A 24923-nucleotide genomic window follows, 5' to 3' on the forward strand; every position below is an offset into this window, starting at 1 on the left:
CCTGAGTCTTAGAGTTACTGGCTTCAGAAGATTTTTAAAGGAATGCTGCAAGTCAAACAAGGGAGACAAGGTTTCACTTGTGCTAAAATTTGAATGGTACTTAATTTTTTTTCTGTAGTTACTGGGAAAAGAGGTTGCTGCCACTTCAGTGCTGTAAAGTTGTCAGGATTAGAGGTGATCCAACACCACTGTTATTTATTAGGCATAACAAGGTTTCTTCTGCACGTGTCAGAGCAGTGTTCTGACTCTGAGCAGGTCTTGCTCTCTCGAAATGCTTCTGTGAAATACTGAGCCTTTAGCAACTACCTGTACATCTGAATTCAGCCAGCATCTGTGGTGCAATGGGTGAAGACTCAAGGTTGTTAAGATACCTGGGGCCTTGAGGAGGCTGGTTAATGGGATACTGGCAAGCAGTAGGGTATTTCAGGCTACTGAGCATCTTCAGGACATGCTCTTCCTTTCTTGTCATGCCCCACTGGATTTTTTTTTTTTTTTTAATCAGGTCTCTCCAGGATGGTACTGCAGAGTGAGAGTCAGAGCCCTTGTGTGGATTGGACATCTTTGTGGCTGACATCTAGCTGAGATTTTGATTGCTCCTTACAAACTTGCATGCCTGAGATAATTTTATTTTGGCTGTTATCAGCCCCAGTTGTTGCTTTGAGATTCTGTTTAGAAGTATTGAATTCCAGGTTTGCAACAAGCTGACTAGGAAACAGGTTCATGCAGGCTTGTGCAGACACCTTATGGATACACTGTGCACCTGTCCAGAGCTGTAGCTGCCTCCTGCCCTTGCTGCAGCTGCACTTCCTCATACTTGTCCCTTGGTTCAGGAGGTAAAATCCCTAGGATTTAATTTTATCATCAGATGAATAGGTCTCTTTGAACACTGTTGGCCTTATCATGTATTGCCTGTCATTGAAGTGTCTACTATTAGCTTAAATGATGGGAGAGTCAAGCTTGGCAAACGCTGATTTTTACTGTTTAATAAGAGCAAGGTCATTCTCAGGCCTCCTTTTAAATTCTTATCCAAAGTTGTCCCAGTTCCAACCCATTAACCTCCTAATTTCCTTTCCTAGTCCTTGTGAAACCCCAGGGAAAGGTAAATGTCACACATTTGATATAGTGTGAATTGTGTTCTCCATAGGAAGAAATGTGGCCATGCTCTTCTCTGCAAAGACTCGGGAGCAGTTGCAGTCATAGCTCAGATGTTGTCCTCACAGGTTATCTGGGAAAAGAGGAGTGGTGACCTGAGGAGGAAATACGGATTTTATCTTGTTGTGTTGGAGTTTCCTCCAGCAAATCTCCTGTGGTCTGTGCTGACTGTTTGGAAAATGTCCCATTTAAAAATCTCCCAAGCAGCTTTATGATGGTTTATCCACACCTGGACTTCTGTGGTGCTTAATTACTCTCTAATGAAGAAACACTGCTTTCATTACACAGCTTTTCTGATTTTCCTGCTACTCTTTCTTGGGTTTGCACAGCTTTGGAACATCCTACGTGCAGCTAGGCTTGCCCTTTGCTTTCATGCCCGTTCTTGCCTTCTCAGTCGTTTGAATCAGCAGGAAAAGCCTTGAGTGGCTGAGCTTTCTTCAGAAAATGAGGAGAGATCTGGGTTTTAAGATGTATTCCTGAGTCTTGACTTGGATTTAACCTTTCTTCTGCTTAGAGCTGAGCTCTGCTTGTGCAAGGTATAGAGACACGATATTTCATCTCCGTTTTAAATGCCCAGATTGTTTTACAGGGTAGTATACAATAATTAATCAGGGTTTAACCGTTCAGGAAACCTCTGGTCCTTACAATTGTATATCCTGTAAAGACTTTTCAGGGTAAGGGTACAGTTTATACTCAGCACACAGGGCCCAGCATTACTTCTGGCAGAAGAAGTCTGTTTCATTCCTCAGTATGGATGTTTGGGGGCATGGATCCCACAGGAAAGGGAGGTCCCACAGGATCTCCCATGCTTGGGGACATGGATCCCAAAGGGACTCTGCCTTCTCCCCTCCTGTGCTGCAGGTCCAGGAGAGGAGAACCCAGCCTGACTTGGGCTCAGGAACGCTGCAACTCCAGAGAGCTGGGACAATGACAGCAGGGAGCTGCTGGGCAAACACAGTGCTATGGAGGAGCTGGTGTGACCCAAATGGGCTGATGGCAGCTGAGCCTGGAACATAAGCACTAGAACCTCCTGCTGCCATCTTTCTGAAGGAGCGTGACAAAGTTACACCAAGAGTGATTATTTCTGAGCCGGTTTTAATTTTTAACCTGAGTTTGTGTGGCCTGCACCACGTGCCCAGAAGCTTGCCTGCATTCTCCAGTTACACTAGCTTGTTGCATAAATATTGCCTCTTGAACTCCTTGTGTACTCTTTAACTCTCAGAGCCATAACACTATTATTATTATTATTATTATTTGAAGCCAAGCAGGATAATATAGCGGTTTGGGGATGGTTTATTTTCAGAGAAGGAAAATAATGAACCTTTAATGTGGTCTTTTTTTCCTACAATGGCAAAACTTGAAAAAACCCAACAAAACTTTTTCCTTGAAACAATGTTTGATGGCAGTAACCCAGCCATCTTCCTGGCAAATGTTGTCACTCAGCCACTGCTGAAGGGCTTGTTCACAGTGTGGCATGCACCTGGGCAGTGAGGGGCAGGGTTGGGGTTCTGGTGTGTGTTGGTGTGTTGCAGCTGGGTTTATCCCCTGTGCCCTCATGTGAGGTTCCTTCTGTTGTAGCTCAGATACTCTGCTCAGAGCCTGTTTGACTACATGAAGAAAATCCAGCATGATTCCTGTGCCATGGAAACGTTTTGTGAGACACTGCTGCAGGTCTTTGAGGACAACCTGCGGAACGACCGGTAATGGTTTGCTTTGGCTCTTTCATCTTCAGCAGCAGGGGTGTTTGAAGCCAGGTGTGTGGCACATCTCTTCTGCTGTGCCTGAGCCCTGTACATTTGGTTCAATACATCTGTTTGGTACAGCAGTGCCCTTGGTAAAACACCTTACACAGGAGTGATGGTGGAACAGATTCTGTGAACAGATGTGGTGCTGAGGGACCTGGTTTAGCACCAGGCTTGGTAGAGAATGGACTCAGTGATCTTAAAGGTCTTTTCCAACCGAAATGATTCTATTAATACTTTGCATTTAGTGTAGTTTGATGTTGTGCACAGTGTGATAAGAACCAGGTTTTGTAGGGAGGGTTGTATGTTGCTGCACAGTGTTCAGTGCAGTCCAGGCCCTGTGTATTATATTTTATTTTATTCACAAATAGCTAAAGTATAACTTTCTTGTGAAGATTCCAGTTTAGAGATGACTCGTTTTGCAGAATGAGATTAATTTCTCTAAGCCTCATTTGTCAAATGTGCAAAATAGAAAATATTCCCTAGAGGAAGAAAGCACACAACTATTAATAGAATTTTCTGGTTTATTTTTATTTTCTCTTTTATCTTTCTTGAAATAGAAAACTTGGCCATGGTTATTACAGCAGTTCATTTGATAGTTCCCTGTAGTTGTAACTTGTGATATGTTTTGTGGAAGGCATTGTTTATATACAAGAAAATAAATTAATATTTTCCACTACTGTTAATTGTGTTGTCAGAACCCTGCAAGTTTAAACCAGGAGTGTTGTTAATTAGTTTTTTTTCCTCTTGGCTCTAACGGAGCAGCCCCTTCTCAGCCAATGAGGAAGATTTAGCCAGCACACAGAAGTTACCAAGCAACACTCCTCTGGTTAAATCACAGTCCTAATTTAAATGTGTAGGTAGATAGGAAGCTTCTTGGCTTCTCATTAAAAACAGTGTCTCTATGTTTGCCAAGAGCTGTATTTACATTGTGAAACTTTTCTCTTTCATCAGGGTGTCTGTGCCTCTCCTGACGATGCTGGACCAAATGCTGGCAAATGGCTGCTTCGATATATTTACCATGCAAGAGAAGTAAGTCACTGAAAGTCTGTTTTATTGATTTTCCAGGTTGCTGCAGGCCTCTTCAGTCTTACCCTGACTGCTGCTGCTTGAATGTTGGTCTAGATGTGGGTGCATAGGACTTGTGTGTATGGGTATAGTGTTTTAATGTCCTGAAGTGGGGAAGCTGTGACAGGTTCAAGGCCAGATAGCCTTGAAACTCTCTGGGTAAGATCTTCAGCACTCCTGTCAGTCTAGAAACTGGTGATTGGTTCATTGTTTAACAACCAGTATATTAATCAAACTGCCAATTGTATGTTTCTCCTGGCAGACTTGGGCCAGTATCAGATCCTTTAGCATTCCTTTCTTTCCTAGCCTCCTAAAAGCCTGCTTTCTGGGACATATTCCTTGCTGTGCTGTCAGCCTTTAGCCATGGCAGTGTTCTGTTGTGATGCTGCAGAGCAGTGTGCCTGCAAGGTAGCACTTGCAAAACCCTGATGCTTTTGGTAAGGTGACTGTCCCCAGAGAAGTTAATTAAGGTTCTGATAAGAGTATAAAAGGCACAGCTCAATTTTTCCCCATCGAATTCTGAACTAAATATTTTCCAGAAGACTGGAATGGATAAACATGAGTAAGATATTCCAGTCTGAAATCACATTTTTCTGCACATGTTTCAGAAGGGAATTATTTTAGTTTCAATAACACTAAAATATATTCCACAGATGCTCTCAGGCTGCATCTTGGCACAGCTGTAGGTATTTGCAGACTTGCACAACTTGTATCCTAAGGAGCACATGTATTGGATTTGGAATCTGTTGGTTCAGGAATTGCTCACAGAAGATAAATTGGAAAAGCTTTCATCACTCTAAAAGTTTTAATGGCATCTACTCTGGTTTTGAAGCATGTATTTGAATAATCTCTCATAAATCAAATTTGGCAGTTCCTTCTTAAATGGGAATTTAAAATGAGTCAGATACAGATGGAATGAATATTACTTTTGCTTTGGTGATCACACCAGTGACTGGGGACTTCCACATAGGCTCCAGTCTTCCCTGGTGAGCAAGATGATAGATTGTGGTAGAAACCTCGGGTGAAGTCTCTCTCCCATGTCGTGGATCAGTAAACAGCCAGCCTGTGGTACCATCACTGTGTTTGCTGTGTCAGACTCAAACTGAATCCTGTGGTGCTGTTGTAATGCTTTATTAAAAAGGCCTGAAATCAAATCCAGGGAGATTATGGGGGAGGGGAGAATTTTTTTTTTTTAAGCTGCTCTAGTTTGATGATGAAAACAAAAAAAGTAATAATGATACAGTCCCATGACAATGGAATGAAATAGTGGCATGAAGCAGAACTTGTTATCATACAAAAACTGAGGAGGACCAGAGCTCCAGAAGGTTTGCAAACAGCTCGAAAGAGACAGTTTAGTTCCTGCATATGACAGATTTTTGGTGATAGAGGTGCTGTATGGTCAAGAGGTGAACAAGGTATGTGCTTCATGGAGAGCCTGAGGTCCAGGGCTGTGCTGTGCTCTGGGAGCCTGTGTGCAGAGCCCCTGGCTGTGGTTGCCTGAGGAACCCAGGACTGTGTTTGGTACAACATTTGCCTTTTCTTACCTTGGCTTGTGTCCTTGGGGTGTGGTTAGGGACAGATAAATACTGATCCTGGCTCTGGGACTTGCCCCCCCCCCACACTCTTGGATGTCACCTACTCCTTTTTGCATAGATGAAAAGTGTGACTTTGGGCCTGGTTTCCTCAGTGGGACTGTTTATTCCCTCTTGAAAGCAGCATGCCATAAAGATGTAAAAACACTGCAGAATGAGCCTGAGCTCTGCTCAGTGACATGAAGAGGCTCTGTGTGCACGTGGTTTCAGATACTCTATACAAAGTGTGCCAGCAGTAAAAGGGGATGAGGTGCATGGTTGTTTTTAGAGCAGTCTTGCTGCTGGGGAGCAGCTTCCCTGTGGGTTCTTCTGCTGTGAACCTCCTGCTTGTCATGTAGTAAATGAAAACTTTTCAGAGAAGCTGGGAATGAAATGTCAGTGTTCCTTGGGGTGCTTGGCTCCCATTTCACCTCCTTCCCTCGTTTCTTACCACACTGGGCTGTGTGGGGTTTTAACAGGGTGAACTTGGGTTGCAGAATGCCTGGCATCAGGATTATGCCTTCACCAGCTGTTTAATAGTCAGCTGTCATGTTGAAAAGGTATTTGCAAATGCATTTTGGAGTTGTGTACTGTCCTGGAGCTTTTTCTTTTTTTCCTAATAAAATATTAGCACTCCAGAGAGGTAAAATCCTTAATTTAAACAGGATTAGTAGCTGTTTGCTGATGAGTTTGACAGTGACCAGGAGCTCAGTGCTCCTGTTAAAGGAAATTGCCACATGGTGTCACTCCTGCCCTGCAGAGGTGTAACTGCTGTGTGTTCTGCTTCTTCACACCATAAAGCTCATAAAGTTCAGAACAGGCAGCTTGACAGTTAGTAGTTTTGTAGATGAGTTTCTGTGTTTGGGAAGCTCTCTGAAGGGCTGATCTCTTGTGACCTTGGTGCAGGAGGGAAAAGGAACCACTGTGTGTTTCTCCTCCACTATGGTATTATGAATGCTTGTATCTGAAGTGAGATTTGTCACATGTGGATCAATTCTCTGCCAGGGTCCTGCTGAACCTGCCAGCAGGGAAGTGTAAGGTAAATACCTGTCCAGTGGTGTTTGAAAGGAATCAGCTTTAGCATCATGGGGGTAATCAAAAGGCTCTGTCAGTGGTAGCTTTTCTTTGTTGTACTTGGCTTAGTTTGGCTCTGTAGTATAAACAGAAAAGCTCTCCCTGCCAATTTTCAGGCCAGCATTTCATCCTCATCTGATGGTGGCATCAACCTGCATGTCCAGCACGAGAGCTTCCCCTCCCTTGAACTGGCAGGAGTGGTTTGTATAGCCACATGATGAATGGCAGTAGAGAAATGTTCCAGGTTAAAAATACCCTTCTCTCAGTAAAACCCAGCTTGAGGTGGTTCTGTTCTGGATCTGTTCTGCTGTGTGCTCACAAATTGAGCCAAAATAAGGAGGGAGGTGGCAGGGGGAAGTAGGGGGAAAAGCATTTCTCCTGGCAGCCTTGCAGGTGTTTGCTTCTCCTTGTGAAACTGTAGTGTCATTCACCTGCTGCTTCCTCCCAGCCCAAACAGGGTGGTAGTTTGCAGCTGAAATGTCCTTTCTTCCCTGTGGGGATACAACCTGAAACCTGATTTCGTCTCAGTGTGCAGTGAGTTTGTGGAGCTGCATTCATCATAGTGTAGGGAATGTTAATTGATCAGAGACTGCTGGAGGCAAGGGGCAAGGTGCTCCAAACGGAGCTGTTGTTAAGGAAGAGGAGCATGTTGGGCTTTCCTGAACTCACCAGGGCTACTCTTCAAAGATAGTGGTAACTGTCAACCCCCTGCTGGGACAGGGGAGGGAGAATAAAGGAGAGTGCACTGGAGCCACTTGCCAAACTGGCTCTGGAGCACGATTTTCTGGTTATGGCTCCTGTGGCTGCAGGAGTCATTCTGCTGTCTCATGAGTGAATGATCACCAGAGATGCTCAGCCTGCCAAGAGCCTGGGCAGAGAGCTGGTTCCTTAGAAAGTACAGGAAGGTCAGGCTGATAGCCAGTGCCCTGTGAGCTGAGTAGCCTTTGGAGGACGTTTCAGGATCCAGGGCTTTCTGGAGTGGTCAGTAAAAGCAGCATTTCTCTTCCCTGTGTGTCTCTCTTTTACATACTCACAGAAGCACTAATGCCCTGTCTCTGTGTAGTATCTTTCTGCTGGTATTACAGTGGTTTAAGGTGCTCTGTGCCCTGCACTGGTCTCCTGCTAGTGATTCCTATGCATTGCATGCTCCCATGGATTTTTATAAAGCAGTTATCTTTGTGACCTCCTCTGGACCTGCTCTAACAGTTGCATGTCCTCCTTGTGTTGAGGGACTACAGAGCTGGACCCAGCAGTGCAGGTGGGACCTCAGCAGAGCAGAGGGGCAGAATCCTCTCCTTCCACCTGCTGCCCACACTGCTGGGGATGAAGCCCAGGATGTGCTTGGCTTCTGGGCTGTGAGTGCACATTGCTGGCTCACACTGAGCTTCTCAGCACTCCCAAGTCCTTCTCCTCAGGACTGCTCTCTATCCATTCCCCACCCAGCCTCTTTTGTGCTTGGGATTGCCCAAACGCAGGTGCAGGATCTTGCACTTGGCTTTGTTGAACTTCATGAGGTTGACACTGGCACTGCCTTCCAGCCTCTCAAGGTCCCAGTGGATGGCATCCCTGTGAATCACACTGCTGTTGAGTGAAGCCATGGCTGTCAGCTGGTTCACAGCCACCCCAGGTGATGTCAGCTGAGCTGTTGACACCAAGTTCACCTTTCAGAGGAAGAAGCCCACACCTCTCAGTACTGTGTGTGCCCAATTTACCTAATGTAAAGAATTCAGACTGATCCCTTTTCCCCAGAGGCTGAGGCTGTTTCTGCTGGCACTGAGCCCACACAGGAGAAGGAATTTTCTCAATTTCCTTTAAAGAGGCCAAGCTATTTGAGTCATTTGAGATCACATGTAGGTTAGGTTTAGTTATTACAGAAGTGGAATTGGCAAATGACAGAGAGGAAAGTGCATCTGTTTTAAACACAGAATGCTGCTTATAAGGTGAGCTGTAGTGAATTTGTTCCAGATGCTCTTGTTCCAAGTGGTCTCCTTGTTGCTCTGCTTCTCAGTGATGTCCCTGTTGTTCAAACAGTTTAACTCTCACCTAATTTGCTCTATTGCTGTTCTGTGCTGAAAGCCAGGCATGCAGCACAGGAATTACAATCAGTTGTCTACACAGTCTCTTTGTGTAATTGGGGTTGGGAGGAGGAGAAATTCCACCAAGGTAAGAAAAACCATCTCTCCTCTTAATATAACATTAAGAGAGCAGATATGCTCTTCTCTCCTCTAACCCAGCCAAACCAGTGTCTGTGGGCACACACAGACTCATTCTATCATTCTCATCCTGTCTCCTACGTACATGCTTGCCATGCCTATCATACTCCTTACTAGCTGAGTGCTGGTGTCACTTCAGGCAAGGGGTGGCCTCAGACCTGCTCTGTAAGCATCTGATGGGGATATTTGAACTCAACGCTCCCAAGACTCTCTCTAGTCCTGAAAGCCACTGTCAGCTCTGAAAATGACTTAGGAACCTCAATATGAGGATTGAAACCTGGTGGATTTATTTACTCTCTGTGTGGTTTTCTGGACAACACTGAGACAGCCACAGATGACATTATTTAGGTTAATGCTTCCATGGCTGGTTGTTCAGCTTTTTTAACCAGGTCTCTGTTTCTCAGTATAGAGCAGGATTTTGTTAAGAATTTGTTTTAAAGTCATTAAAAACCACTAGGTCTTGTCTGGAAAACTGTGTGTAACAAGGTGCATTAACTTAACAAAACATCTTGTCACTCCTATAAACATCTTGTGCTAAATGTTCTGGTTTTCAGCAGCTTAAACTCTGAAGCTTTTTTGAGTAGTTTTTATCCACAGCTTTTGAACCATGGTAGCAGAAAATGAAGTGTTTTTGCATCCTGCTTTACATACACAGTGTGGTGAGGTTTCCAGAATTATGTGGTCTAGAGGTAATTGTGCTTGCTAGACAAATATGAAATAGTTTCTTTTGCAGTTGTGGCACTCCAGCTTTGAGTGGAGCAAGTAAAAGATTAAATAATTTGTACTGGGATAAAAGCAATATTCCCTCTTTACATCTCCTTAACAGCTCTTTGGAATATAGCAACAATACTTGTGTTTGTATGAGTGTCTGGGAAAGAGCCCTGAGACTCAGGTTTCCCAGACTGGGTAGAAAAAGCAAAGAATTTGCTAAATATATTTAAAGATGGCTTCCTGACTCCTGCACTGAGAGCTGTAAGCCCTGTGTTTAATTACGTTGTCTGGAATCGCTAAAGGAATTTGGGCTGTGATGGTGGAGCATTTAAGAGCAACATTCATCCTCTTATGTAAAGTTTGGTTGATAGACCTTGAGGAATGATCAAGCACCACAACAGTACACAGACTAAATAATTTTTGTTTGGTTTTCTGCTGGTACTGTGTTTTGTTGTAAACACAAGCCATGGCTAGGCTGCTATCATGCATCTACTGAATCAGTTTGGATTAAGGTAGTTCAGGTCTCAGCATCCAGGTAGCAGCAATGTAAATAATGGATACAACTTTCTTCCCTGTTAAAAGCAAACCAACCACTCAGCCCAGTAATGTGGTGGCCAAACTTAGCAACGGTCCACCTAGCACTGGCTGTGCTGTTCTGGAAGAAGCAGGCAGTGCTCTGTCTTGTCATTCTCCTTTGAATGTTTGTTTGGCATCTTTGCAATCATTAATGTGTTTGAAAGTCTGCTGAAACCTGCTCTTCTCTTTTACTTAACAGCCATCCCTTTTCCAGGAAGTTATTTAACCTTTGTAAAGAAGAGATCAGAAGGTCCAAAGACATCCGGAAGCTTCGCTCCAGCATAGGAGTGTGAGTCGATGAACTAAAGTAATCCTCTCTGCTCATAGAAAGGGAAGAAAGCCAGGGCTGGTCCATGTGAAATGGAAAATGCACACAAATACCTCTAGTACAAGGTGGTGAGAGGTTTGTGTACTTCTGGGTGGTTGGGGTGAAAACACTGAAGGATCTGATAAAATGTGAGTACTTCTAAAATGTTGTTGATACTCCTAAAGATGAGTCGATCGTTTTCCTTATTGCCTATAGAGAGTTTGACTCAATGCCAATGCAAAATGGCTATAATTGATTAGATCTCAGGTGTGAAGGCAGAAGAGCTGGAAACATCTGCAAAATAGTTTCCTGGCTTGAGGTCAAATCCTCAGTTCACATAGCAGAGAAGGCAAAATAGAGATGCAGCAAGTCAGGACAGACAGTACTGGGCAAGGTAAGGAGGACAAAAGAGCAAGCAGTGCAAAGCTGAAGGAAGGGTCATTGGCAGAAACCTGGCAGATGATTTTATTGCCTTACATTTAATTTCTTTATTGGTAGTATTTTCAGAGTGCAGGAAAGCCTAAAAGTAAGGGCAGCCTCATGTTCCTAAGTTGTCCTTGCCTCTGACCTACCTCACAGCCACACTCTGCTTTTGTCAGCTGCATGACCTCAGCTCACTCGTGGTTCTTAGCTCCCAGACTTTGGTGCCAGTCGGTAGCTTTCAACTGTATTTGTGTTGGCACAGATGTGTGGCATCCCAGGAACCTGCCAGGGGTTCAGTCCCTTCCCTCAGTGTTTGCTTTCCCACAGCACTTTAGAACTGAGATTTCCTGGGGGCAGCAACCCTTCCCCTCCCACCCTTTTTTCTGATACAGCTCTTCACTCTGATCCTCAAAACGCACTTCTGCAGTTACAACACAGGGTCTGCTTGTTCCTTCTGTTTTCTAGGTTTTGTGGCCTGATTCAGTTTGAAGGAGACATGAGAGAGAAAGTTCTCTTTCAGTTGTTCCTCCTCCTTTGCCATCCATTTCCTGTAGTAAGTATTGAAGACATTGCACATTAGCAAATGTAGTATTTAAGGTGCAAGGGAAAAAACGTGCAGAGCATTGCAGCAGCATTCTTTTTATCAGGTATTAATGGGTAGAGCAGGTTTTACTTATTAAGAGTCTGCTACCTGCAGTGCTGCCATCTGAAACAGGCAGCTGGATACTTGCAGCATAGCTGGCTGCACCATGTACTGCTCTTCCACCTTCTGTCCAAATCACAGAATGTTAGGGGTTGGAAGGGACCTCAGGACATCAGTGAGGTGCTTAAGTTGTTTGTTTCTTTTCAACACAGCCCCTAGCACAGTGAAGATCTGTTCAGCAATTAGTGCTTGAAGGCTCCTGTTGGATAAGTCACTGTTGGGTTGTGACATTCCCGACAGCAGCAGCACAGTAGTAGTTCTGGTTCAAGGAAAATTATTTGTTCCTGTTTTCAGGTGTGACAAAAGCCTGTACAGTGCAGGGAAGTGTATCAGGAGTTCACCTCTTTCATGTAACTAACTGAGCCAGGACATAAACCCCACGTTACTGCTCTGGATGTGTAAGAGAAGGTCATGCAAGCTGCAATGTTATCATAGTCCTTTAAAGGTTTTGTTGACTTTTCAGAGGAGGGGCTTTGTTTAGTGTACAGAGCTGGGAGCCCTGACTTAGAGGTGCAGTGATAGCCAAACATGGGCCACAACTCTGTGCTGTGGTGGTCAGTGCAAGGCTTTCACCTTGGACCCCTGCAGCTATGTGAGGAGCAGCCCCTGAGCTGCAGCTATGGTCAGGACTGCAGGAGAAACAAAGCAAGGGCCCCTGGAAGTGTGGAAACCCATGAGGTCTTGAAGTGGTTTGAGGACACCCTGAACAGCTGCTGTCTGGTCCATGCAGACCAGGGTTCTTCACTCTAACATTGATTAATTTTGCCAATTACTTCTTGATAAGGTTGAAATCATCTGGTGGTGCTCAGCAAAGTCCAGGTTTTTAGTCCAGCTGTTCCCATGTTGTCTGGACTTGCTACATGAGGAATCCTTTGCAGGAAGGGCACAATGTAAGAACTGAAGAGAGATCATTTCAATTTCATGGGGGTTTGGTATTTTACATCATAAATGTTTTGTTTTTACAGATGGGTCGATGTAATTTGGCACTAGTTCTCCAGAAACGCCCCTAGGATTTCTTTGCCTTCCTTTGCTTATCACCAGGCTTTACTGAAAAAACCCCAACCTAGCGGAGTTTGGTTGTGTTGAAGTTTTGCTGTCATCCATTTACTGTCTTCCTGTGCACTGTACTTTAGAAACCAGCCTTTCTCTGTAGCTGGGCCAGTCTCAACCATTTGACTTCGGTCCCTGTGGGGGACAGAGCTGTAGCTGCTTTACTGTGAAATACTGCAAGAGTTCAGTGCAGGCATAGTGACAGCATGGCCACAACCTGTCACATAGTAGTATGAATTTCCTTGAGGTGCAGAAATTCAGTCCCTCGTTGCTGTAAATCATTGTCAGAGGCATGTCTGGACAGTACAGAAAGTGACTGTCAGGATGAGGAAGCAGTAGGGGCACTGGGCAGTTCCACTGAGGGCTCTGGATACTTGACTGAAGCTTCCTCTGCTCTTGCCCCCAGATCCGGAAAACCACAGCCAGTCAAGTTTATGAAATGTTGATAACCTACAGTGACATCACTGATCCTGCCATCATGGAGGAGGTCATGACCATCCTCAGTGATACCAACTGGTAAGTGAATTTGCTGTCAGATATTAATAAGAGCTGAAATAATTTTTGTGCCTTTGGATTTAAGAAAACGTCGATGCCTTTGAAGGCTGATGGCAAAGGAAGCTGTAAGAAATGGTACCCTGGTTTCAGCTGTTCATTGGTTCTAGGCCAGAAAAGCACTGCTGAAAAGAATTCTTCTGAAGAGCTCTTTCCTGCCCTGTCCCCCTGGAAGTGGGATGTACAAAGGTCATCCCTAGATCCAGTAAAATATCCATAGTTTTCTAATGTAAAAAGGGAGGAGATCTTGGAAAGTCTCCATGAAGCAGAGCATGACTGAGCTGTGCTAACAGTCAAACTTCAACTGCACAGACAGTTTCTTGGCATTTATGAGCCCTGGCAGGATTTTGGGAAAGGAAGGATCTCTGCAAGCTGGGAAACAACAGAATTAGCAGAACAGCTCAAATCTCCCATGAAATGTAATTACTCAAAATGCTGCAAATGTTGTATTCAAGCAAATATTTTGCATTGGAACAGTTTAGCTGTTTCCCAGCACGTGATTGCATGAATTAAACAAACACTCCTCTTCAACCCACCTCATTTATTCCCTACTGTTACCTGTAATATCAGGTCCTGTTCTTTAGGAGCAAGAGTTACCAAAGCAGCAAAGTGTCTTTCAGGGGCAGGAGGACCTTGTTCTGTCTTCACCTTTGAAGAGATAGGAGGAGGGAATACTCACCATAATTCTGGCATTGTTTTTTATCCCTGTCTTCCAAATTTTAGCATTGTGCGTTATAGTCACCTGGAAAAAGTTTATAAACAACTGCATGCCTCAGGGTCCTGAGGAAACAAAGAGTCCTGAGATATTAATTTGTTAGTTTTGCTGCCATCTTGGATGTTTTTCCTTGTTAAAGGTGATGCTCCTGGGTCATGGGTCTGCTAACACAACACCCTGCCTCAGAGAGGTCTCAAAGTTAATGAGAATAGACAGGATAGGAAAAAAGATATTTTATTTAGTCATTATAGTAAATTAACATTTCATGGAAATAAAATTAGCCTAGAGATGTTCAGAGAACAAATGTACCTTAGGGTTGTGGTTTACATATTTTCAGATTTCATGCTCACATTAGTTACTTTCTATTTACTTTCTAGTTTATTTCTGTGCCTGAGCTTAAATAACTTTATATTCGGGAAAAGAAAACCAAGTTTGTCATTGTGAGGGGTGGCTGCTGCTGTTTTTATGAATTTTCCAGTACAAAAATACAGCAGCAGACTCAGGGTTGAAGAATTGGTTATCAACAGTTCTGCCTGTTGTTAACATGACCTGGCTAACTGCATTTGCATGGTCGGTGCTGTGTTTAGTGTGACTCAGGGCTTGCCTATGAAATGGGAATTGAAAAGCAGCCTTGCTCAGAGGTTACATAAAGAACACTAGCAGAAACAATGGAGGAGGATTAGATTACTGCTGTCACCAAGAGATGTTTACAATACCAAAATTAGGAGTGGTGTACACCAAACTGTTGCAGGAGAAGCAGACACAGCAGCTCTTCTCATCCATGGGTTACTAAAGCAAAGCAAAGAGCTTCCAAAAGACCCCTTCAGAAAACTACCTATTCTGTTTTCATGTTTACTGGCATGTTTGAGGTGTGACTGGCTGCCTAGTTTGTCTGTCTGTCTTTAGGGCTTGCTCTCAGTTCCCCCTTTGCAGGATCTCCACCACACTAACGTTAAGGATGAAGAGCCAGTTTACTTAAACCCTAATTGTTTTATCTTGGTAGATTTGAGCTGTTTACAGAAGAAGCCATTGCTAAGTGTCAGGGAGAGCTGCTTGTTACTCTCAAGCTCTCTCAGCAGCAAACTCAGACAGTAAATTCCAAATTACAAAAAGCATTGCCAGCAGGAAGCCAAATGGGAATCTGTATTTGGGGCAGATGATAATTAGTGGCATACCTTTATCTGTTCCTTGGTGGAACTGCAGAGTTTATCATACAATTGTAAATTCAGAGTTCTAATTATTCTATAAATAATCAATTTTGTTAAGTTACAGAAAGGTTTCAACCATTAAATATGACAAATTGTCTAAGGTGTCTTAATAAAATGTAGTTCAGGTTGTTTTTCACTTGCCCTTTATGCTGCTTCTGTGGTTTTGGACTCTTGGTATGCCAAGAGCTCCATTTTTAATAGTTCATTTACAGTTGTTACATAAGGAAAGCAAAATAACTGCACTGAGTTGGTGAGCAGTACTGGCAGTCCCACCACATTCCAGGCAGAGGGGTGGATTTTTTACAACAAGGAGAAGAATGTTGTTTGTATGGATTTTTGGCATTTGGGGGCTTTTTCTAACTGACACGTCTGAAGGAAATTATCTGATCATAACATCCTGCTATTTCAGAAACTTTTAAAAATACTCACAAGGGTTAAGTCTGGATTTTCTAGGTGAGGAGAAAGTTTATTTAGATGTTGAGTATTCTTCAAATCCATTGAAATTCTTGATGTGAAGCTTCTTGAAGCTAAAAGGAGCTGCAACTTTACAGAATAAATCAGTGAACTTCTAATCAAAAGGTTTATGGAGAAGGATTGGTTTTTTGAGAATCCAAAAACCTAGAAGCAACAGCTTTGGGTGGGTTACTGCCTGCTCTGCCCTCTGGAAGAGCTGCTGTGTGTTTATGGTTTGTCTGGCTCAAGATGGTACAGAAGTGGTACAGGTTCTGAAGATGTGACACAATAAAAGCTTGTACAGTTTGAAATGTGCATGAGGTGGTACTGTGGTAATGGGCACGGCCAGCCTAAGCAGCTGTATGCACATAGCCAGCTTGACCTAACTGAAGCTGCCTCCTCTCGCAGGGAAGCTGAGCTGCCAGTGGTGCGAGAGAAGCGCAACTGTCTCTGTGATCTCCTGAAAGTGCCCCGACCACAGCTGGTGTCCAAGGTAAGGTTTGGAAATGTGTTCCCAAAACCTGCTAATGATCAGTTGTTCACTAAACCCCCTCCTGTACAGCAGATGCAGTCCTTCAGTGGTTCATGAACGTCTCAGTGTCCCCACAGCTTACCACAGAACCTATGGGAGTGCTGAAGACTCTTGTCTTAAGCCCTTCCAGTCTGGTTTCTTGACACCATTCCAGACTGCAGTGTGACATCTTACTCAGGCAAAATGCAAGAATGAAATAACACGGTACAGATGTTTCAGAAACTGTTCATCTGCCCTTTCTGGGGAAAGAAAAAAGGGTAAAAACTTCCCAGTCAATTTAAAGCAGCAAAATTATAATGTGAGAGGCACAAACCACAGAATTCTATGACTGCCTGAGAGGGAGAATATAAGCTAAAAGTTACTACATCTGTAAGCAGACAGAGCACCTATTCACGAAGATCCAGCTTCAGTGAAGTGCAGATAGTTTGGAATTGCCCATCTGCTCAGAAGGTCACAAGTACAGAATTTTCTGCTTGGTAAGGATTTTTCTCAGGGGTTCCTTTCCTTTCTGTCCAAAGATGAGGAGGCAGAATTGTTCCTGCTGTAGAGAACATGTGCTCACTTGGCAATTTACAAAGCCAAATATCCATAGAGGTATTTCAGATAGAATTGCTACAAATAGTGCCATGTGACATATGGAAGTTGTGTGCTGAATTTGGACCTTCACCTTTTTGTCCCCCTTTAACATAAGGAAATAGTATAACTAGCACAAAGTTAAGCCTGCACCTGCCCTGAGAACTGCTGGAGTTCACTCTGAGAGTGATACTCACTGAAGGTGAAGGACTTTGCATAGCTGTCCAGGTGTCCCTACTAGCAGCCAGTTTGTACTCACATGAGTGCACAATACTTTGCTGCTCTTCAAGAGCTCACAGATCCTGAGAACAGAGGAGAAAGAGAGGAAGCCAACCACAACAGTATGAAAAGGTGAATGAAGTTAATTTCATACAAAATCAACACTTAACATTCCTTTAAAACTTGGACAAATAAAATTTGCTACAGGGTAGTTAAAAATTAAGTTGTTAAAGAAGACTGTAAATATTACAGCTTCTCCACTTACTTCACTTAATTGGGAGAGTATTAAAGCTCCCTGACCTCTTGTTCTCCCTTCTTGTAGAGCTCAGCATAAGGAGGGCACAGGCTCTGGCCTCTGGTTTGCAAGCTGAAGCTCTTGGTCGAGGTGCCACTGGGCCTGGCAGAGCCTGCACTGCGGTGTCCTGACAAACTGGATCCTCAGCACCCGCCGCTGAGCACGTTCCTGAAGAGGAGGAGAGCAGAGCTTGTGCCTAAAGCTTTGTGCAGGTCCACCAGAGGAAGGCCACACAGACTCATCGTGCTTTCGGTTTGTAACCTCATTATCTGTAGCCACAAGATGGCAGGTTCTCTGCATCCTTCTGTCCCCACTGACCTGGGTGTTTTTGATGTCAGTGATTTCTACTTCTGCCACTCTGAATGGAGCCATTCAGCTTGTGTTAAACCTGACTCACTGCATCCCTCTCTTAAAATAATTGGTTTTCGGAGGCAAGAATGGCAGCACTTAGCGACAATAAAATCTTCCTGAACATAAAGAATCTCTGTGGGTAAGTCTCTCATTCTTATGTCACAGTTGAACAAAAATCCAGGTTTCACTTCAGCTAAAAAATCAAAACCTCACATGGAGCTCTATATAACTAATTCAAGCAAATGCTTTTTGTGGTAAACCAGCTTTTAGGGACTTGACTCAAACCTTGTTTTTCTCCCTTGAGGAACAGAGGTGAATCAGTATTTCATGCAGCTGCTAGGAAGTGAGACCATTTCTTACTGGCCATCAAATTAAATGGCTGTAACAGTTCTCTTTAGTAAGACCAATGTGGTGGGAAAGACAAATGCACAGGCAGCAGGATATTCTAATTACACTCTGTTATTCCATGGGTCCAATTAAATCCCAGGATCCCAGACTAGAACAGTGGCTGACTCTGTGTGCAGAGATACATAGATAGATATACAGAGATATCTACACCCCCCCCCCCTCTAAAAAGCTGAAAGGAAGCAAATATTTGGGGAGGGGAGCTAAAATCAGGTCAGTGTCTCTGCTGCAGTTCATAGCAAGTACCTCACAATCTGCTGCATTTCCCACAACCTGTCTCCGAGATTCTTTTTTCTTTTTAAGAAGGTAACTGTAAATTATACTATTCAATACTTCTTAGTTGCTCTTGCAGGCTGATGAAATTCAGCATGGATCATTGTTCCTCACTACCTCTAAACCAAACAGAACTCAGTTTCCATACTGTACAGATAGAGTTGGTTGGTTGGCTGCACACACCTCAGGGCATGACTGCAGAAGAGACTCTCCTGCCCCCAAGGCCCCCACATGTTGTTCCACTGTCAGTACTGTGGAAGTTTCTAGTACATTCCTGAACCATCCTGGTTTTGTGGAGCTACACCTATTGGTCCCTGCTGGAAGACAGACAAGAGTTGTGTGGCAAAGCCTTCTCCTTCCAAAAGACCTGAGATGGTCCAGTGAAAACTGCAAGCAGCTGTGTGTGTAATCATCTGGCTGCCAGATGTTACAGACATGACTGCGCTTTTCACACAGCCCTGAATCAGAGGCTGTCACTGCCCACTCTCTGGCCTAGCCCTGCCCAGAGCTTTACCTCTGCCAGCACCAGCTGCTGCTCCTGGAAGCAGGAATGAGCCAGCAGCAGGGAATAGTTGAGGGCCCCAAGCAGTGTTTAACAGAAACCTCTCTTTACACTTGCAGTGGTCACAGGCTTTTCTGGTGCATTTTTAAGGCTTCCCTATGGTAACAGTCCTCTTGTGAGCTCCTGGCCTGTGTTTGATGGTTATTTCAATGAGAAATACAATTTAACAACCCAACAGAGTTTGGGAAACGGTGAAATGAGCAAACAGTACTATCTGTGGTGTAACTAGGACCTCCCTTGGAAAGGGATCATTTTGCACAAAGATTAATTTAGGGAAGCACAACTTTTAGTAATAAATTCTAAGCCCCCAAACACTTTGTTCTTCCTGCACACAGATGCACAGAGGATAACACAGCTTCAGTTTCACTGCCTTACCTTGGCTTTAGTTGAAGTGGTAATAATCCATCCCTTCCTTCAAGTTCAGCATGCTCAGGTTTGTTTCAAATGTTCCACCTGTCAAATCCTGTGAGAAAAGAAAACAAGAATTAGAGCAACCTGTAACAGGTTTTGGTAATGTGTGTTTTTTTTTTTTTTTTTTAGACCACAAGAGAAAGTCCCTTTTGTAGAACTAAAGATAAATAAACCAAGGGCCAGAAATACACCAAAAATTTGATGTATTGTGAAAAACTGATGTTCAAATTAATGGGGGAGGAGATGCTGGACCACTCCTCCTGCTGCTCTGTAGCACACCAGGGCTATGCTGAGGACAGCTTACAGCCAGCTGTTGGCAAAGGCTGTTTCCTGACACAGGCATGTTCAGAGACTGGACCAAGAGAATGAGATAGACAAAATTGTGATTTCTGTCCATTTTGAACAATGATTAACTTGGTTGATGAACCAAGCCTTTCATCAAGCAACTGAAGTATTTTGCATAGTTAAAGGTGTTTCCTTTTAAGTCCTAGTTAATGTTATCTGCACAGGAACCTGTTTGCTCCATAAGCAATTTTGGAAGGCCATGGAGCTGTTAAGAAAACTCACTAGCTTCAGCATTTCTGAGCATTTCTACTTTGGCCTACCTTGAGTCCTTAATTCTACTGCTCTCCACAGCTGTCATCTAATAAAACAATGAATTAAACCTACAGGAGGCAGGTAAGGAGATAATCAGTGTTCATGTGGTTGGTCCAGAGCAGCAATACCAAAGGTTTAACACTGCACAGCAGAACTGCAGGAGGGGAAGTTACAAAACCAGAGTCCAGCTGAAGCTGTGGAAGACTTTGGCTGGAGCAACTGGATTCAAACAATTGCTCTGGGATCTTTAGTGAACCCCAGTTCAGTAACTAAGCTTTGTGTCCCACATGGAGGACTGTACATCCAGCTTCCCAGCTTGCCTTGGGCCCATCAGCAGAACTGCTTGTAAACATGCTCACGAGTATTTGGGTGTTGCTTGGAAGCCTTCCAGTCAAGGAACACTGCCATCTCCATCAGCAGGGAACCTAATAACAAAACAAGCTGACCTGTCTACTTGCTTTGTTTCTGCTGAAATTAAACAGGAAAGGAAACACTGCACCAGTACATTTCAAACCTCTTGCCCAAACCAGTGCTCTGTGCCTCAGGATCACAGATTAATGCCCCTTCTCCTGTCCAGTTCTCACCTCCCTGCCATGTTCTTCCATTTTCACCAGCAATGCCAACAAAGACAACATAACCTGATCCACAACTTCCACAAAATACAACCACCAGCCATACAATTCATAATTGAGCTCTGATGTTTACTGACCATGAAAAACCAGGAACAGCTCATGAATAATTTGGAGAAGGGCAGGAAGGGGCCCACAGCACTCAGCTCTCTAACAAGGGCTCCACTTACCTGAGGGAACCACTTTCTTATCTGAGCAATAACGCTCTGAAAGATGTTTGGGTTTTTTACCTCTTGAAATCAAGAACACTTGATGGTATTTAATGCTTTGAAGAACTGAGCGTAAGTTTTGCAATTCAGTTAAGATCCCAGACTGTCACTGGTCCATTTGCTCAGCATACCCCTCACATCAGCAGGGAATTCTGCTCAGAAATGCAGGCCCTGATTACGACCTTCAGCCTCCACTAATGATTTCATCAACCCAAGATTTCACAAGTTAGGACACAGGGTATGAAACAGTTGTGTTTAGTTTGCTGAATGGGGGGGGCGGGGGGGGTGGAAATCAACCTGCATTAAAAGAAGGGTTAAAAAACTTAAGTATATAAAAAGAGCCCAGAGTTAAATTCAATGGGAGAGTTAAAACCACATCTTTCATTCCCAGAGCACAATACCAAGGTAAGAGAACAAGGCAGGGATTTACAATAGTGACCTAACAGTAAATTTACTGACAGCTTTGTACAATCAAACCACTTTAATTACCAAGACATAAAAATAAAAATCCCTTTCATTTCAAGCACTTGGTTGGAACCCCTGCCAAACCAGGGCACAATGCATTATTCCTAAGCATTTTTGCTTTACCTCAAGGCAAGAGAAAATGCACAGAGCAGACCCTCAGGTGAAGTGGTGCTGCTGCTAAAGCTGAGCTAAAGCCACAGTTTTATTCTCTCCAACAATCAAATTCACAGCAGAATTTCAGCTACAGCCCTTTGTGAAGCCCTTTTAAAATGCAGCCTAAGCAAAGCTTACCTAGACTGACTGCATTTTCAAAAATTATTTCATACTTCAACAAAAGCAACACCTGTGAGGGAGGAACCACCTGAAAAAAATAAATCAGCAAACACTGCTCCAAACCCATGGCCAGCAGAGTAATTTCTTGCAAACAACCTACTTAATAAACATCTCTGATCTTCAAATTACCTTCTCTAGAGCTCCATGTAAACATGCAGGTTTTGTCTCTATCAAAGCTAAAAATAATGCCCAACCATGAACAGTAAAATAGAAGACTAAGGGCCCCAGGACACTTTCTTCTTCAGAAGGAAGGTGATGAACTTATGTTGGTAAATAATAAATCTAAATTCAGAAGGCTGGGATGTTAATTTGTTACTGACTTCTAAAGAAATTAGCTAAGAGGATCTGCAGCTAACTCTGCCTTGCATAAACTTCCACCAGCTCCACACAACAACATGGAGCTAGGGTGTAGCTGCTGCCTGGGCAGCTGTCTGCACAAGGAATGTCCACACCATCTCTGGGGCTTTTGTATGTTTGCTTACTGCATGACCTGACATGGAGCTGGGTGAAGCTTTTTGTCCTAAATAGTTTGAAAATCCAGGTCATCTGTAACCTCCTGAAATCAGGAGTTCTGTTCCCCTCTCCCCCACTATGCACAGGGACAGCACCCTTTCTGCAGAGGAATTTCATGTTTAAAATGTAATCATTCCATGGGTCTGCAAATTGTAACAGCAAAAGCTCTTGCACTGTTTGATTTGCTAAATCTGGGTGAATGGCACCAGAGAGGCAGCAATAGCTAGGACAAAAAAAAAAAAGGGACACTTTTCATTTGAAGCTGTTTTCTAAGTACGTAAGTATTTTATGCACTTCTCCCCTTCCCTACTTTGTCCTATGCTCTCACTTCCAAAAATGATGTTAGAAGAATAAATGTAGAGAAGTTGATTAAGGAAAAGCAAGTGGAAAGGTTTGGTTTAGCTGGCCCTTCAAGTGTGGGCACAGAAAGCAAGGCAAACAACTTCTAAACACAGCAAAGCCTAACCCATCATACCTGACCTGCACAGCATCAACACAGATGAATGGAGAAGTTCAATATTCTGCCCTTCTCAACCCATTTTGAAACTGTGTCAGGTCTAGAAGATTGATAACTGCTGCAGACAAGACACCTGAATATTTTTCAAACCACAGACACTCATCAGCTTGCCTTGTTTTGGTAGAAAACAACTTGCCATGATAAAACTGTACTGCAAACTGTGACCATTGCAATCCACCCACAACCCTGTGAGTAGTAGGAGTGGAATTTCATGGCTTCTAAGACTCTTGCCAGTAAAGACATAGAAGCAAGTATGAGAGCAGCTGAAAGAGGCTGTTGAACACCATTTCTTAAGATCAGCTGCAAAACCCAGCGGTGGAGAAAAGGAGAGTCCTGCAAACTTGGTTCTGGAGTGAGACTTAGCACTGCTGCTTGCTTCCTGAAACCCTCCCATTCCTTTTCTCTCTCTGCTGGGTTTTTGGTAATTTTGTAAACTCAAACTGTCTCCCATAGGTCAAACTGCATTTCCAAAGAACATGCTGTGCACTACTTAACTGATACCATGGCCTGGAGTGTTCTGTAATGTGCAAGCAGAAAAAACTCAGTGGCCATGACTGGAAAAACACACCGAAAGCACAACTAAGTCATAGAGCAGTCTTCAGGCAAGATGTTATATAATAGTCTCATTGTAAGGGCTTCACAAACTAAATGTGCTTTGTAACAGGTTGCACAGATGTTTTGTCTAGGGACTTCCACCCACCATTATATGTAGTAAGAAAAATTAAATTAGTTGTAATATTACCAACTTATCCAAGAGTTATCAACCAACAGTACATGATAATGCCCTAAGGTACTTTCAGTCTGGCTTTACAACTCAGTTATGATCTCAGAGCTGATTGTAAAGTTGGGAGTGCTAAGTTAAAAGCAGACTGTAGCAGAGGAGGTTCAGCTAATCAATCTCTGAACAGATCTAGAACAGCACTGGAATGTTGTTGTTTACCTAGAGCTACAGATTTTAACTACTGCTAGAGACTTTTTTTGCACTTAGAATGCATTTGCTATTTTGCTTTAAGGTTTCTGTGTTATCAAATACCCCATGCTTTGCTATTTTAAATAGAACAGTAAAATAACTAGTGATGCTCTTTAGTCACTTAAACCAGTTGAAATAAGAAAGTTACCACAGTCAGGCATAGAAGAGGCTTCAGAACCTGCAGTGCCAAATGAAAAGGCTTTTAAGGCCTGATGTAAAAGACAAAGCTTTTGCTATACATAAGGCTGCAAAATATTAGAACTAAGGCAGGCCAGGTGGCCAAGTGTACATGCTCACTTGTGTCTATCTGTGCTTATTTGTTGGGCAAGAAAGTGAAACAGGTCCAAGCTCCTTTGCAAAAGCTGTACCTTTTAATATTCTTAATGCTACTTAGTGCTGCTGCTTTAAATCCCTGACAGTCTGAACAATCCATTTGATAAACAAGGCCATTCAACTGCATGCTGAGCAAGTAGTGGTTAGCACATAGAGCTAAGGCTGGAGGTGGCACTCACCAGCTTCACGCAGATGATGAAGGGTGGAATTGCATCTCTGAAATGACATACAGGAACCTTTGGTTTTGCTCTCTCCTGTGGGAAAAAAACAGCAGAGTTCAGTAGAGAGGCACACAGTGTTACCTGTTAGCTTAGTTTTAAGAGCTACCAGAAGGAGACAAAATTATTTTCAGACTCCATGCTCAAGAGTCCAGCTGGTTACATGCTCATTGCTTTGCCAGTAGACTCAAGCACCCTCTGTGTTCCTGCCATAACCTGTCAGCAGAGTTATGTTTCTTTGAATTAAGTTACATGTTACACCAGACCTGAATTAAGAGCTTTCTGCTGTTGGAAGAAAAGCTTTCTGCTTCCTCCTCACCTCCAAGCTAAAACTCTTTCCCAAACCATTCTGTCTCTCATCTGACTGCAGGTTATGCTGCTTTAATAACCTACCCCATCAAAAAGGTTGTTTTCTTGGTTTTGGAAGGTTACTTTTCTAGTATTTTATTGAATTGCATCAGCTGCTGTGCCATCAGAGAGGCATAGAGAGGCAGAATAGTGTATAAAAAGAGGAGAATATTTCCCTCTCATTGGGAGCTGTTAAATGCCATATGCTCAACTGGGACTTCATGGATCCAAGCTGCAGAATTTTCTGAGCATTCCCAACAGGGTACAGCACAATCTTTAGACTGGTCTGAGAAGATGGGTCTGTCTTAGGAAGACAAATGCCCAGGATCTGTAACAATTAGCTGCCAGTATTACTGTGCTCGTAGTTAGTAGGTCCTCATTATTCCAGGTCAAAATCCTGAATTCCAATTGCTTTCATGCAGCTGAAGGCACTCATTAGGTTCCCAGTACAGAACCTGACTTGACAGTTACCCAGTCTAACCACAAGCTGTATTTGAGGTCTCTCCCCTCTCCCTTTTCCCCTCTTTTGAGAGCTGTTCCCATTGGATCTAAGGATCACACAGCCCCAGGGTAATTTGATTCAGAAGTAACTTGCTGTAAAACTTTTCTTTTGAGGGTTTCCTTTCTGCCAGATCAGCTAACTGAACCAGGT

General features: G+C 43.4%; 2 protein-coding genes across 2 annotated transcripts in view; one reads left to right on the plus strand and one right to left on the minus strand.

Moving 5' to 3' along the window:
* The window catches only part of TBCD (tubulin folding cofactor D), a 118643-nt gene extending 101061 nt beyond the window's left edge, over positions 1 to 17582 (plus strand). The window contains exons 33-39 of the mRNA XM_054393655.1: positions 2731 to 2852; positions 3849 to 3926; positions 10307 to 10396; positions 11303 to 11390; positions 12997 to 13106; positions 15927 to 16011; positions 17165 to 17582. Coding sequence (XP_054249630.1) covers positions 2731 to 2852; positions 3849 to 3926; positions 10307 to 10396; positions 11303 to 11390; positions 12997 to 13106; positions 15927 to 16011; positions 17165 to 17176 — 585 coding nt within the window. The 3' untranslated portion in view covers positions 17177 to 17582. The remainder of the gene's footprint in view (positions 1 to 2730; positions 2853 to 3848; positions 3927 to 10306; positions 10397 to 11302; positions 11391 to 12996; positions 13107 to 15926; positions 16012 to 17164) is intronic.
* A 1528-nt stretch (positions 17583 to 19110) lies between these two features.
* Positions 19111 to 24923, minus strand: part of B3GNTL1 (UDP-GlcNAc:betaGal beta-1,3-N-acetylglucosaminyltransferase like 1) — a 109735-nt gene continuing 103922 nt past the window's right edge. Inside the window, exons 11-12 of the mRNA XM_054394060.1 lie at positions 23885 to 23959; positions 19111 to 19191 (exon numbers count right to left, since the gene is read on the minus strand). Of these exons, the coding sequence (XP_054250035.1) occupies positions 19111 to 19191; positions 23885 to 23959 (156 nt within the window). The remainder of the gene's footprint in view (positions 19192 to 23884; positions 23960 to 24923) is intronic.

This window comes from Indicator indicator, chromosome 29 (assembly GCF_027791375.1).
Source record: "Indicator indicator isolate 239-I01 chromosome 29, UM_Iind_1.1, whole genome shotgun sequence".
Taxonomy (NCBI): domain Eukaryota; kingdom Metazoa; phylum Chordata; class Aves; order Piciformes; family Indicatoridae; genus Indicator; species Indicator indicator.